The sequence below is a fragment of the Vulpes lagopus genome, chromosome 6 (genome assembly GCF_018345385.1).
Source record: "Vulpes lagopus strain Blue_001 chromosome 6, ASM1834538v1, whole genome shotgun sequence".
NCBI classification, from domain to species: domain Eukaryota; kingdom Metazoa; phylum Chordata; class Mammalia; order Carnivora; family Canidae; genus Vulpes; species Vulpes lagopus.
The window spans coordinates 64,805,087-64,821,043 of NC_054829.1; the positions used below are offsets into that span (position 1 = coordinate 64,805,087).

At 39.0% G+C, this 15,957-nt stretch overlaps 1 protein-coding gene across 2 annotated transcripts in view; it reads left to right on the forward strand.

The window, feature by feature from the left end:
• The window catches only part of PRKD1 (protein kinase D1), a 326,655-nt gene extending 315,570 nt beyond the window's left edge, over window positions 1-11,085 (forward strand). For both annotated transcript variants that reach the window (XM_041759216.1, XM_041759217.1), the window contains exons 17-18: window positions 9,197-9,282; window positions 10,107-11,085. In XM_041759216.1, the coding sequence (XP_041615150.1) occupies window positions 9,197-9,282; window positions 10,107-10,325 (305 nt within the window). In that variant the 3' untranslated portion in view covers window positions 10,326-11,085. The remainder of the gene's footprint in view (window positions 1-9,196; window positions 9,283-10,106) is intronic.
• Window positions 11,086-15,957: the final 4,872 nt, after the last annotated feature.

Here is a 15,957-nt window from a genome sequence, read left to right on the forward strand (position 1 = left end):
TTCAACTTGCCAACATATAACACCCAGTGCTCATCTCATCATATGCCCTTCTCAATTACATCTTGTTTTACTATTTTTTAATTTTTTTATTTTTTAAAATATTTTTTAATAATAAATTTATTTTTTATTGGTGTTCAATTTGCCAACATACAGAATAACACCCAGTGCTCATCCCGTCAAGTGCTCCCCTCAGTGCCCGTCACCCATTCACCCCCACCCCCCGCCCTCCTCCCCTTCCACCACCCCTAGTTCGTTTCCCAGAGTTAGGAGTCTTTAGGTTCTGTCTCCCTTTCTGATATTTCCTACCCATTTCTTCTCCCTTCCCTTCTATTCCCTTTCACTATTTTTTATATTCCCCAAATGAATGAGACCATATAATATTTCTAGTCTTCAAGAGGAAATGTGATTGAGTGTAAAGCAAAGGTGTAACCATTGATAGGGTAACTTTCTGCAGAGGAAAGAACTAGAAAAGGAAAGATACTGACTTGAGTCTCGAAAGGTCCTACACTTCATTGCATTGCGGTAATTGCCTCAGAACAAGTAAGAGGATGATTTCCCGAGGCCTTGTTTGCTGCCTCAGCCTCTGCTTTCAGCCCAGGAGGAGTGGCCCAGTTAGTGTTGCCGGGCAACAGCTTGCTTGGTTGAGAGCTGGAATGTGAAGGGTTGCAAAACGATTTTTAAAATAAACACACAACTTACCATCAGCATGAAGTGAACCAAGAGAAGTACTGAGCTACCCTGCGACAGGAGGTTAGGCAGAGAATAGAAAGGGAAAAAAGAAAACACTTCCCTGAAGGCAAGGAGCTCAGTGGTTGACAGATGATGGCTTTATCACTAGAATAATAGCTCTGATCTGGTTTCCTATTTGAAAATTTGTACCTAATTTGTGGGTGGACAGAAGACAGTATGGAAAAAAAAAATTTAAGGTACTGTTACTGGAAAAAAGAGCTCAGCCTGTGGGATTCACAGGTCATTCCTCTTCTGTAGAATCAACATTGCAAAATAACGTAATCTATACTGAGATATTCTCAGCATTAATATGATTTTCTGATAGAAGTCAACAATCCTATGATCTTTTACATGCCTTACAGTGTCTTTCCATCCAGGAATACATTTAGCCAAAATAATACAAACCATATGCAGATAATGTGGCTATTAAAACTCAGAGCTGAGAAAATGGCCGTTTAAATTCCTAATGAATGTATTCAATCTACCAAATGCTGTTTAGCAAGCATTTTTCTAATGCACTGAACGATGCATTTTATCTTAAATTTTGATGAAACTTATGTGCAAAAAATTAGTGCATAATCTGTGTGACCTTAAAGGAGTTAAAATCTACTGGGAAGAATGGGGGGATGACAGACATAGTTTGAGATAATACGAGATGTGTAATGGGGTAATGGGGTGGGGCACCTGGGTGGCTCAGTCGGTTAAATGTCTGCCTTTGGCTTAGGTCATGATCTCCAGGTCCTGGGATTGAGCCCCACATTGGGCTCCCTGCTCTGCAGGGAGTCTGCTTCTCCCACTGCCACTCCTCCTGCTTGTGCTTGCTCACTCTCTCTTGCTCACTCTCTCCCACTCACTCTCTTTCTCAAATAAATAAAATCTTTAAAAAAGATGAGAAATGATTAAGAGTAATGACCCAAGGGACCCATTATATATTCAGATATGTCCGGTTCTATTCATTTGGTAGGCTTTTCTCCAGTTTCGGATGTCCTTCAGTTTAGCCATAGTAATGGCATATGCAAATATACCTTCTGCATACAGAGAACCTATTCTTTTTTTTTTTTTTCTTTAAGATATTGGGAGAGACGTTGATGGGGAGGGACAGTGGCAGAGGGAGAAGGAGGGAGAGAATCTTTAGCAGGCTCCACACACACCCAGCACAGAACCCGACTTGGGGCTCATCTCACAACGCTGAGATCCCAACCTAAGCCAAAATCCAGAGTCCGATGCTCAAATGAATGACCCGCCCAGACGCCCCACAGAAAACCTGTTCTGCCCATATACATGGTATTTGCTTTGAAGTACAGAATGACAGCAATATAGTCTCTACAATTTCAAAGATAATTCTGAATTTTGATGCCAGAAGAAAATGGAATCCATACAATTAGCACTCTGATGAAACATTTCTTTTCATATTAAAACATAAAGCTCTTCAGCACCTGCGTAGACAATTAGGTTTGGGTTTGTTCCGATATACTTGTACACCTGGCAAACAGGCTACCCAGAACTTGAGCTATCCTAACATCTGCTGAAAGTTCCATTCCAGTTAAAGAGAACATTTGATTAAATTTTCTTTTTGCTTTCCCGACATTTTAGTCTCTCAGCTGATGGGGCAGTGAGAGCAACTGCTGTACAGGAAGTCAGGGGGAAAGTAACCATGTTATCCAAGAATTTATCGTAGCAAAAAGAAACATCAAGCTTCAAAAAACAGATTTTATTTCGTCTTATTTTGTAATTTATAGGAAACAGTCTGTATTCCTGCCTAGAGATATTTTAGAAAGCACAAAGCTCTTTTGCTCATGAAGGATAAGGGGTTCTTTAAAAATGAAAAATTTGAACCTTACAATTATTTAAAATTTTCTAATAACAAAGAGAAAAGAAAGATTTCCCGCATTGCCTCTGTTGCAGGATTGGCGTGAAGGTCAAGAAAGAATTCTTTTTTTTTTTTCCAAGAAAGAATTCTTAAAACATTTTGTGATGCTTTGTAAGTTTATTTAAGTAGCACAGAGACACAACCTATGGGCAGAAAGAGCTGCACTTTTGCTGAGTGAAGCTGGTGGTTATATGCTTAATGCTCAAGGGGGAGGGTGCAAGGAGTATTAGATCATAAATGTCTTCTTTGAATTTGTACTCCTAAAACTACGGTTGCAAGATTTCTCCGATGCTTATCATTCAGTTCGATATTACCAATGGGTAAGATAAGGGCACCCGGGTGGCTCAGTGGTTGAGCATTTGCCTTTGGCTCAGGTTGTGATCCCGGGGTCCTGGGATCAAGTCCTGCATCAGGCTCCCTGGAGGGAGCCTGCTTCTCCCTCTGCCTATGTCTCTGCCTCTCTCTGTATGTCTCTCGTGAATAAATAAATACAATCTTTAAAAAACCCAAAACAATGGGTAAAATAGACAGGTAGTCAGAAGACCCTTTAAGAATGTAGCAACTAGCATGTATTTGATCTTATTGAAACTGTGCAGACTAGCCTTCTGGGCTAAAGGTGAACATTTTTCTGCTTCTATCCCTCATCACCTCAATGTGGCTATTCAAGGTATTTAGAGAGCTTGGATTTAAGACATTTTATTAATAATAGGAAAGGAAGAGATTGAGTTTAAGTAAGAGAACAAAACCCTTAGAATATCAGAAAGGCTAACTAACTCCCAGAATAAATGGGCCCGTAAGAATCAGAAAATAATCCTATCAGTTTCTGAAGAAGTTATATTTACTGCAGAGAGGAGGAGAAATCAGCACCTGCCTATTTTCCTCCTGTTTTCTTCAAGGAGGGTTGGGGAAGTCTTCATACAGAGAGAATAAAGGGAGGAGAGTGTGAAACAAAAATATATAACCCAAGGGATAGAGGATTTCCTGCAGAGCATTAGCCCTGGCCGGTGTCAGCTATTTAAAATGGTAAGATGGGGATCCCTGGGTGGCGCAGTGGTTTAGCGCCTGCCTTTGGCCCAGGGCGCGATCCTGGAGACCCGGGATCGAATCCCATGTTGGGCTCCTGGTGCATGGAGCCTGCTTCTCCCTCTGCCTATGTCTCTGCCTCTATCTCTCTCTCTCTCTGTGTGACTATCATAAATAAATAAAAAATTTAAAAAAAAATAAAATGGTAAGATGGCAACTGCTGATTGCCCAAAACTATGGAAACCAGCACTGTGTTGTGTTGTTCAACTCTTGAAAGGCAGGTATTTAAGGACGCCTGGGTGGCTCAACTGGTTGAGTGTCTGCCTTTGGCTCAAGTCATGATCCTGGAATCCTGGGATTGAGCCCCACATTGGGTTCCCTATAGGGAGCCTGCTTCTCCCTATGCTGGCCTCCACCCCCTACGCCCCACCTCCCACTTGCATGCTCCTGCACCCTCTCTTTTTCTCTCAAATAAATAAATAAATCTTTAAAAAAATAAAGGCAGGTATTTGATTATATACTTTTTGCTGTATATAGAGAAAGAAGTACAAGATACCAAATTTTCTGAGACATTATCTCCTTCTCCAGTATCCCTTTCTCTTGGGTCTCAGAGACCTTTTAGGCTGCAGATGCTCCTGGAGCTCTGGGGAATGTGGAGTTTCTGCCTTTTTCTGTCTTCCCCCTTGAGCAATGGCATCCTGCTCTGCTGCTGTGCCAGCATGCCACCTTTTCTTCTGACATTTCCTTCTACTGCAGTCCTTTTCTTTCCTCCTGTTTCCTATAGCCAGAACATACTCCCTGTCTCCTTTGCTTAGTTTTGAGAGATATTCACAGACTGGCCCAGCTTTGTATCTGTCTCTCCCATTTTCTCTCCCTCTTCCTCATCCCCTGCATTCCTTCTAGATCAGATCATTTAGTCTTGATTTACGTTTGGGAGCTGGAGTTGAGTCTCCCATCTGGACTTTTCTTCTGATTGCCTGCTCTCTTTTGGAGGCTGGGGCTACTCTAGTTTTACTAGTCTTTTTTGCTCATTTGTTACTGGCTTCCCCTTCCCTTAGCTTGGATCTTCTATACTCTTACACCTAGCAGTATCTGCTGGAAGTTAATACCTGGGGTATCACAAGAGGGAGGATGCTCAATGGCCGCTATAAATATGATGAACGTTCAGGACTGTATGTTAAAGAAGCTTGCAGTGATGCTGTTAGAGCCATTGTGAGTAAATTTTCATAAATCATGGATAAAATGAGATGCTAAGATACTTAGGCCAGAGTTTCCTGAATTTCTGAAAAGAGGAAAGAATGAATTCTGAAGTCTTTAAACAGGAAGCTTAACATTTATCCTTGACAAAATCCTAGACTGAACAATTGAGTAAATAGTGTGCAAACATGTAGAAACCAAATTCTGGCCTTTAGAAGGAAATGACTAAAAGTCAGTATTAGTCAGTATTAGTTTACTTAAATTTTTTCTAGGATACTTGAATTTTCTTTTTAAATAAGTAGAATGGTAGAATGAATACTGCTGAAGACTGATGTGCCTTGACTAAAATAAAACATTTGGGGAAATCTCCCCCAGGAATCTTTGGGAAAGATGATAAAATATGAACTGGATGACAGTTCTCCTGGGAGGCAACCTCGCCTTTTTTTGTCAGCCTTGGTCAAAGAATAATCAGTAGGCATGGCAGTTGGGAGTGCGATCTAGGATAGAGTCATCCAACCTGATACTAAAGCATTTCCTGACCAAACAATGTTCCTGATAATCTAATTAATACATAGCTGATACACTCATTCAGTTTGGACGTGGTAGAAAGTTAGGAGATTTAGCCCTTGTGATAGAAGGGGCTCCTACCACATGCAGAATGGTCTTTGAATGCCAAAATGTTCAGCTAAATTCATTAAATTCACAAAGGTGTCTATATACTCCTGCACAAAAGAACATATAAGTGTAGTGGAAACATAATTAAGAAGAATTTAACTTCATAATTAGGAAAAAATAAATTTAATTTTTAATATTAATATCAATTAATAATGAGTTAATACTTTGATCTGGTTGCTATATGGCATAGTCTTTAAGAGCAGAGGCTTTGGAGCCAGACCACTGGATTTAAGGCTCAGTTCAGGAGCTATCTGACTTTGGCCAAGTTACATGACATTTTCCTTTTATATAAAGTGGCAATGAAGATAACTACTTTCATAGGGTTGTTATCAGGACTATTCATTAATATGAATGTGAAATCTAAAACACCATCAATTCCAGGCTACCTGAATAATATCTGTGTCTACAAAATAAGTCAGTTAATTATGAGAAAATTTTGTCAACAATGAATAGGAACATTGAAGAAAAGCTAGTGAATGTCAAAATAAGGGTGCCCAGGAAGACTGAGAAACTGAGAAGGTGAAGCAAAGGTGAATTACTATCACTAAGACTTGAAAAACTATCATATAGAACAGTCCAAGTTAACATGGGTTAGTTATAAAAAGACAGTTTGGGGCACAATAGAGGAGAAACGAATTCTTGTCACTAGTATCATGTAACTCATTGACCTATGAAATAGGACTGTTGGAGACTATCTCTAGTGTGTGAATGTGTGTGTGTATGTGTGTGTGTCTGCGCATATGCATATGCACACATGCATGCAAACTCATATTTTGCCTTTGCAACTAGATTGGGAGCTTTTTAGAGTTAGAGCTTTATCATTAACTCTTTTGTTCCCTAAATAATTCCCAACAGTAATTCCTTAGGGAAGATTTGGTGAATGAACAGATAAGTGAATGGTTGACACATGTGAGGAACATAGCCAATAAAAAGAACATTGTTCAGGACAGCCCCGGTGGCGAAGCAGTTTGGCGCCGCCTGCAGCCTGGCGTGTGATCCTGGAGACCTGGGATCGAGTCCCACGTCAGGCTCCCTGCATGGAGCCTGCTTCTCCCTCTCCCTCTGCCTGTGTCTCTGCCTCTCTCTGTGTGTCTATGAATAAATAAATAAAATCTTAAAAAAAGAGAGAACATTGTTCACACAAAACTTCAGAATTTCTTTTAAAAATGGGTTTAGTGAAAGGCATTTTGGATAGTACAGTCAATGCTGGATTGTATGACTTGATTAATAAAAAAGATGTTTTAAGAGTTCCAGAAACAGTGACAAGTAGAATGGAGATCTCAAGCACTAATGATGGACCTATTTTCTGAGTAACACTGGGTGCCCAAAGTTGGTTATTCCTGTTTTTTTTTCTACCAAGAGCCACAAAATATATTTATAAACACACAAATGGGGCACCTGGTGGCTCAGTCAGTTAAGCGTCTGCCTTCGACTCAGGTGATCCTGTAGTCCCGGAATCAAGCCCTGTGTTGGGCTCCCTGCTCTAAGGAGAGTCTGCTTCTCCCTCTGCCCCTTCCTTCCCCCAGCTCATGCTCTTTCTCTATCTCTTTCACTCTCTTTCTCAAAAAGTAAATAAAAATTTTAAAAAATTAACATACAAATACACATACATATTTATACACACATATATATTCCTTCTCATTCTCTCCTTATATCCTAAACTATTTTCTCTTGAGTGTACTTGCCATTATTTTGCTGTGTTTATTCACATCGCCTGGGTACTGAGGCTGTAGTCAGACTTGGGATTGTGTGCTTCATTCAGCAGAAAAAAATTTTCATCTCCACATATTCCATTCCCTTCAGACACTTAGTTTCTCCTCTGGCAGTACTTCCCTCCCCATTAGGCAGTGTGGTTCACTGCTGGGGTGCATTTGGGCACAAACCAGCCCTTTTGTTGAGTTACTGTACTCCTACCTTCCTAATTATAGAATTCAAAGCAGAATGAGTGAATTAGTAATATGTGTTTATTGCCTGCAGGGTCTGGGGAAGCGTAATGCTGTGGTGCACTTACAGTAACACATAAGCTCTCCTGTCTGCCCTCATCCTCCATTTTTGCTCTGTGACTTCACAGCAGCAAGAATGGAAGGTGCACTTTACTCACCAGTGAGTAAATCATGTGAATGGATGTTTTAAAGCACATGCCCAATGCACAGTTCACTGAGAGAACTATACTTTCAAAAGCTCTCTGGGAACACATGTGTGGAATTTGAAATGGTACTAAGTACTGTGTTTCCCAGGGTATCCTAGCTCAGGCAAGGGGGTAGTATCCTAGAGAGCATTTAAATGTGTTATTCTATTTACTTTCTCCTATCAAAGAATTCTTAGGTGTTTGATTCTCCAGCCATTCAAGCATACAGACAAATACTTGGAAGACTGGTATCAAAGAGATAGAAATTCTGAATTACCAAGAGACTATAGAAATAATTTCTCTTTGCCTGGTAATGAGGAAGATTCCGATTCATTCTATTTGAAGCAGTCTTTGTCCCAGTTGCCTCTGGACTCCTGTGACCACCTGAATTTTCAGAGCCCTACAGGTTGATGTAGACCATACAGTACAGTCAGAGCCACCTGATTCGGGACTTGGTGGTTATAGTAGTTGGGGAATTAATTTGCTTTTTTTTTATATCAGCTATCTATTTGATTAAGATTTGGAGGGGAAAGATCGATCCCTCAGGAAATCTGATGGCCAGGATATGGTTAAGGGTAGAAATTAACTGGTGAAATGTGAGTGCTTCTGTTGGTTTGGCAGATTTCACCAAGATCTTTTTTGGAAAGAAAATGCTAAGGTGAAAGAAAGATGGGAAGTTATTACAAGAATGAGTAGAAAGTATAGTAGTGAGTTTATTAAATAATATTAAATAATAACCTCGGCTGAAAATATAATTTTTACAAAGGTGAGGAAAAGGTCTATCACATAGTACTGTAAGTTACTCAGATGCTTTGTAGACTAGATAACTGAAAGAATTACTTCCCCACCCCAAGTTACACTCTGCAGGAGTCCCAATCGGAATCAGAGTGCTTAGCTGGACAGACTGGTTCTAACCTCATAGAATAATTCTTGTTAGACAAATTTCTTTCCTGTCTTCCCCTAGGAAACAGTGAAGGCTGATATAATATCCAATTCATTGGATATTTTAATAAGCAAAGTGAAAGAGACATGAGTGTTTTCCTATTGGGCCATGGGTATTCAGGCTGTGAGTTTATCCTGAGTCTTGGCCCATGTTATATTTTATTTTATTCCTTCAAATTTGGTGTCCAGAGGTCTGTCGTTTGATTCAAGACTATAAAGCCCATTATGTGTATTTAAGCTTTAAATACATTTTATAACAAAATTGACAAATGCTCTCTCTTAGAGATTAGTTGTATCCTGCAGTTAGTATAAGAAATAGTTAAGTGATGTACATTTAAACAAAACTCCTAGAAAGATGCATTAAAGACCAGACCAAGAGAAATTCACATCATAATCACAAAAGACTCAGACTTCCTCTTCCATAATTGTTTTCAATTTCACTTTTTAATATCCAAAATAAAATGAAGGCCAAGGTTTTAGAATTCTCAAGAGTATTTTCTTCAGGTTCTAGTGCCTGATAGCACTTTACTGCCTCTAACTGTGAAATCGCTGATGTGAAATAAACTGTAAGTGAATTATGCATGTGTTCCATATTTGTCATCTATTTTTACCAATAATTGAATTTTTTTCAGCCATTGATCTTATCAATAACTTGCTGCAAGTAAAAATGAGAAAGCGCTATAGCGTGGATAAGACCTTGAGTCATCCTTGGCTACAGGTAAACATCAATCACTGGACATTTTCCGAATCAGATGGACTTGTAAATATTTACAAGATTTTGATATTATATGTAAAAATATTTTGTTATATTCTTAAAAGAGTTATTCTCATATCAATTTGTTTGCCAAAATGCATGCAACTTCTTAGGATTTAATAACAATTTGATGTTTCTAAATCTCTCTAACAAGAATATTTGACAAGGAAGAAATATACCAAACACACACAAGCACATGCACACACTTACACATGCACCAAAAATAAAAACAGAGAAACAAAAAATCTAAGGGTCATTATAAAACTCCAAGGACCAGATTTCAAGAGCATCTGTATGTATAATCCTGATAAATGTCCAAGCAGATGCCCATCTGGTCATGCACTGTACTCATTTGGAGTCTGCATTTTTAAATCCTGGGCTAAAATTTATGGAACAAATGCATGGCAAGTATAAAGTATATGCATGCATTTGTTTCCTCTTCTATATTTATTTTCACCTTAAACTTAAATTTTAGGAAATGATACTATGAAATACCAAATAGGCATTAAATTTCAAAGGACTACCAGTGTTCCTAATTGTTTGACTGCAAGCCCTCATTGCCCACTCTCTGATGCACAGTATCATACAAACAGTATACATCTGCAGAGTTTAGGTAAGCAGGAAGGCTTTGGTGCTGTTGTTGGCACTTCAGGGTGCCTGATGAGAGACACAGCACTGATGGAGTAGAAGGAAGGAGGATAACTCATCAGTTGTGGGAACAGAAACAAAACAGTATTTTAATGAGTTGTGATCATCTTTGTGGTAATATTTTGAAATTTATTCCTCAGGATTATCAGACCTGGTTAGATTTGCGAGAGCTAGAGTGCAAAATCGGGGAACGCTACATCACCCACGAGAGCGACGACTTGCGGTGGGAGCAGTATGCAGGGGAGCAGGGGCTGCGGTACCCGGCTCACCTGATCACTCCAAGTGCGAGCCACAGTGAGGGTCCTGAAACTGAAGAAACAGAGATGAAAGCCCTCAGTGAGCGTGTCAGCATCCTCTGAGTTCCATCCCCTATAATCTGTCAAAACACTGTGGAATTAATAAATACATACGGTCAGGTTTAACATTTGCCTTGCAGAACTGCCATTATTTTCTGTCAGATGAGAACAAAGCTGTTAAACTGTTAGCACTGTTGATGTATCTGAGTTGCCAAGACAAATCAACAGAAGCATTTGTATTTTGTGTGACCAACTGTGTTGTATTAACAAAAGTTCCCTGAAACACTAAACTTGTTATTGTGAATGATTCATGTTGTATTTAATGCATTAAACCTGTCTCCACTGTGCCTTTGCAAATTGGTGTTTTTCTTACTGGAGCCTCAATTTGGTAAGAGTCTACAAACCTGTCTGTGAAGTAATTCTGTTCTGTGTGTCCCGTTGGCATTGTCGTTACAAGCAAACTCTTGAAGAGTAGATTATTATCAGTTCTATGAACAACTCCAAAACTCATGTGGAAAAAAAAAAACACAATGATGGGGGATGGGAAGTGGCTATACAATCCTAGACACAGGTGCATGGAAGAGTTTACTGTATAGTTTCAAATCCTTTGCCTGCCTGGTGTGCCTCAGTATGTTTAAACTCAAATAAGCGGACGTAGGTGCACCTACTACTCATAAGCCTAAATGCCTTAGAAATGTAAACTGCCATATATGACAGATATTTCCTCCTTTCTTACAATACCCTCTGTACTATGGAAAATCAGCAGCTAAGCAACCTTTTGCCTTTGTGTATTTTTCAATAATAACAAATAAATATTCTTGTCAAAGAATGTGTTCACTTGGCTGAATCATTTTCATTTACTTTCAGGCCACATAGGAACAGAGGTATCTGCTCAAAAACAGAAAAAGTCTCATGGTTTAGAATTTAACTTGAACTACTGTGAGGCCTAAAAGTATGTTTCAAAGCATAATGGAGTGTTTGTCTTTCATATCATCTGCTCTCCAGTAGAGAAAAGAGCTCTCAAAGAGAAAAATAACCAAAGCCAAACAGGAAAGTTGGAGGCCTAAGTAAGAATATTACAAACGGCAATCTCAATGTAGCTTCCTGATTTAGTCAGTATAAAACCAGAACGAATTATGATAATGGCTCTAATTTCTTTCAATATTATCGAAACAAGAAGATTCTAATGTGAACTACAAAAACACATAAAGACTGGAAAATAATTCCTAAGGAGAAAGCCAACTGAGGTCAACTTTTACAACCTGGGAATGAGAAAAGTAATACTGGAGTTAACAGACATTGGAGTGTGGAGTGGGTAATGTGGGATGTTTTTCTTTGTAGCAAAATGACAAAATATTGTGTATTACTATTACTACGTAACAGAAATGTTATAAATAGATGGAAGAATTTTATGTGTTGTGAGACACTTGTTTCAGGTAAGTATGTTAAGACTACACAGTATTTACGGATGGGGGTAGCAGCTGGATCTTTCCAGTGATTAGTCACTATTTTGTATTAATACCTATTCCTTATTCTGTTCTAGTATTATTTATCCTCTATCTAAAGGGTTTGAAATTTATGTCTCAGAACACCAATTGAAACTTTAAAGCAGAAGAGTAAGCAACATCATAGAATTCACTCTACCAGCAGGACAGAGTCTGGATAGAAGCCAGAACAAGGAGTGAGCCAAAAGATCAGCTAAACTATTAGCTGACACAAAACAGTTGTAAATAGAATTTAAATGTGGAATTTAAAGAAAGCCGGAATGAATCCTAGGTTTGGGCTTGGATGATTGATAGAACTATTAATCAAAAGGAGTTAGAGCCTTAGAAAGAGTGAGTTCATGTTCGAACATGTTGAATATAAAGTTCTATAGGACACAAAGTTTGGGATATCCTGAAGGCATTTAGATATGTGCCTGGAGCTTAGGAAAGAATTCTGGAGTTGAAGGTACAGACTTATAAGTCAAAAACCCACCATATGTTGATTAGAATGACTTGGATCCTTGGGGATAGAAGGAGATGGAAGTAATCTTGGGACACAAACTTAAAAAATACCAATATGGAAAGTTCAGTCTGAATGAAAGGAAAATTGGAAAGGAATGATTTAAAATGGAATCAAATGAAGCAATATTACAGAAACCAAAGGAAGAAGTTCAAAAATGAAGTAGACAACAGTAGAAAATACTATGAAGAGAGAATGATTTCAGCCTCTTAGGCATCAGCCTTACCAACCATTCCAGCATTTTGTAATGGATATGACTACAGCTACACAGAATAGCTGTGTCAAAAGGACATCTGTGCTGCAATGCTATTGACTCAACCTACCATGCAGTGTCATCAAGCACAGTGTCATCAAGCACATTGAAAAAACGTCCAATGTTCAGAGAAAAGGGGGACCGCTGAAAGTCATGCCACTTTTCTTCCACTCAAAATATCAGTGATGCTGCAAAGAATCCAATTTCATTGAATAAGCACCCATGTTCTATGCTAAATATCATCCATAAAGTTGTCTAGTCTTCACGTCAGTGGGATCTCATAGCATGAAATTGATACGGGCAGGTCCGAAGTCTGTTTAATTCAAAAGGCAGCCCGACATTTTTTTAAAAAAATTTTTATCTATTTATGATAGTCACAGAGAGAGAGAGAGAGGCAGAGACACAGGCAGAGGGAGAAGCAGGCTCCATGCACTGGAAGCCCAACGTGGGATTCGATCCCAGATCTCCAGGATCGCGCCCTGGGCCAAAGGCAGGCGCTAAACCGTTACGCCACCCAGGGATCCCCTCCGACATTTTTGATACAAAAGTACCTTCTGATTCTAACAAAAATAAGGGAAATGACAAAAGCATGTCTTCGGGAGGTTGTGTCCTTTGCCATTGTCACAAGGCAATATTCCTTAAGCAATGACATCATCAGCCCACCTATGATGCCATAAAAATTGCTGGTCTTTAGGTGTCCTGAACCATCAGCACAAACTGCCACTGTTCTTGCATTTAGCCTGAGCAAGAGGGCTAAGAAAAATATTTTGATCACTGATGTTTTTGATATGTCCATTTGTCCCCAAGGAAGATATCATCTTTGTGTTTAGTGAATACTCACGCTGATGGAGACTATTTTGAGATATATATATATAGTGAACCATTGTATTAAATGTGTAAAATAAGTGCAACAGTGAAATTAAGATAGCCATCTGTCTTCTCTTCAACCATTATCCAACCAATGCTAAGTTTGACTACCCCTGTAATGTGATTATGTTTGTATTCCATTTGTTTGGACTTGTTTTAAGAAACCAAGTACTGGTTCATTTGAAGATACACCCAGGCCCGTGGAGAAGGGCCCATTGCTTTCATTGCCAAAAGGGAACAGATTCCTTCATCCCAGCCTTTACACATTACCCAAAAGAATGTTGTCTCCCCCCCACTCCCTTGCCTTTACTCCTATTCATCCTTTAACAATGCATTTGACCTACGTCTCACATCTTTTTTGCTCTCCTGCATCTCTTTAAAGACCTCCTTTTTTGTTAGATATTTTTAGTATCTACCAACAAATTACCCTTTGACTTAAAACAGGCTCGGCTTCCCACTTTGAACAAAACAGTATAAACAAATCAACTTGAACTTTGCCTCTCCCTTTAGCAAATATCTAATTTCTGTCTATTCTTTCTCTGGCAATATTCTCACTTTTTTCCCCTTTGGCTTCTGTGTTTATGTCCCATGGGATAAAATTTTCATTTTTATCATTAACGAATCTCTTTTCACAAAAGTCATCAGTGGCCTCTAACTCAAAAGTGATGGATTTTCTCAATATAGCTTAGAGATTAGAAACCCAAATGTAGGGACAGACTAACTGTGGCCTTAGTTCTGGGTGACCATGAAAACTCTGCAATCACTCATATCTTCAGGAGTGTTATGAGAAACTAAATAAAATAACACCAACATACAATTCAGTGCATACCGGGCTCGAGACAACAACATAGCCATCAATAGTGGTTTGGTATTCTTTAGTTACTCAGCAACTACTCTTGACCACTTTCTATGTGCTGGGAGTATAGCAGATGAAAGATAGATGTGGTTGCTGTCCATTTTTCCTATGACCTGTTTTCTCTGCGGTCCTGCCTGCATTTGTTTTGATAGGCTACTGAACGGGGTGTGAACTTTGAAGTTAACAGGCATAGATCCAAATCCCAACCCCAAGCCTTTTTTAGGTGAATTTAGACCAACTACTTGAAAGTCTCGGAGTCTCCTTATGAGCATTTAAGGTGCAGTTGGGATAACTAAGTATGTAAATTTCTTAGCAAATTGCTGGCACCCATTGCAGGTCAAGAGGTGTTAATTTCCTCCTCTACCCTACTTCTGTTTGCATTTGCCAGAGTTTTTCTTATTTTCTTTTTTCAGTGTTTTATCCTCCTACGATTTATTTCCAAATCCATATTGGCTACCCTAAACTCTCAACAATCCAGTTTCCTCTCTCCGTGAATTTATAGACTCCATCTATCTAAAGATCCCACCATGACCTAAATTCAACATGTCTAAAATCAGCATTACCGTCTTCACCTTCAAATCTGCTGCACTGTAGACTTCTTCTGAGTGGAACCTTTTTCCTTCTGGCTCTCCTCCCTCCCATCTACTCTGTATACCTCTGCCAGATTTATCTTCACCAAAATTGCTTTCATCCGTTTACTCACAAGTTCTAAAATCTTCTCAAAGACTCTGCTCCCTGTTATCTATAAGATACATTCAAATTCCTTAATGTTACAAAAGCTGTGGGGTTCAAAAATTAATAAACGATTATCCAATAAGAATTCTATGTAATCCACAGATTTTGGATCACAGAATTTCAGGAATTAGTATCACCTCTTTGAAATTCATTTCTTGTTTCGATAACAAAACAGGAAGCTAGACAATGTGACTTCAAATTTATCTCCTAATTCATAGATTTTATGAAAGCATGGTTTAATTTGAATGTCAACAAGGTGCCAGTGATACACACTTTTTTCTCTTTATGTTTCTAATTCTCTGGGGCAAATGCTATTTTGAAAAAGGGAAAATCACATCCTTCCCTGACCTCCTTTGTGTCAAAGATTGTGTCCAGGAACGTTTGACAATAGATGGTTTCTTCAAGTGAATCTGGGCTACCAGCTAATCTGCTGAAAACTGTGAATATTTGCTGCAGAACTTTCTGTAATTTAAGTGAAATGGTGAAACTTTGAATTAAGATTTAGTTTTTTTTCTGGGAAATGGAAGAATCTTCAGCTATCCTGCTGCTGCTGCTGCTGCTGGTGGTAGTGTTTTTAATAAGCCCCCAAACCATCAGATCTCTCCTTTTGAAATATTTTAGTGTAGCTTAGTCTGAGAACAGTGGTTGGGCTTTACTTGAGCTCTGGGCACTTAACTGATCTCAATTGTCAAGGAGATTTTATTTTCTTCTCATAATTTTGCCTCCACTCTCGAAGGCAGATAACTGTCAGGAATTGGTTGGCTGTGGGATTCCACTAGCTTCCACAGAGGCAAGGATAGTTAGAGGCAAATGCGTGAGTGTGACGCATATTAGGTCTCAAGTATAATATCCAACTGGATTGTGTGCCAGAGCTTTCACCCCTTTAGATTGAGGTGAGGGGCAGGAGGAATCAATCACTTGAGTAAAGATGCAGAAGTCAGAAGAACCTGATGTGAATAGAGGAAATGCTCCTGATGAAG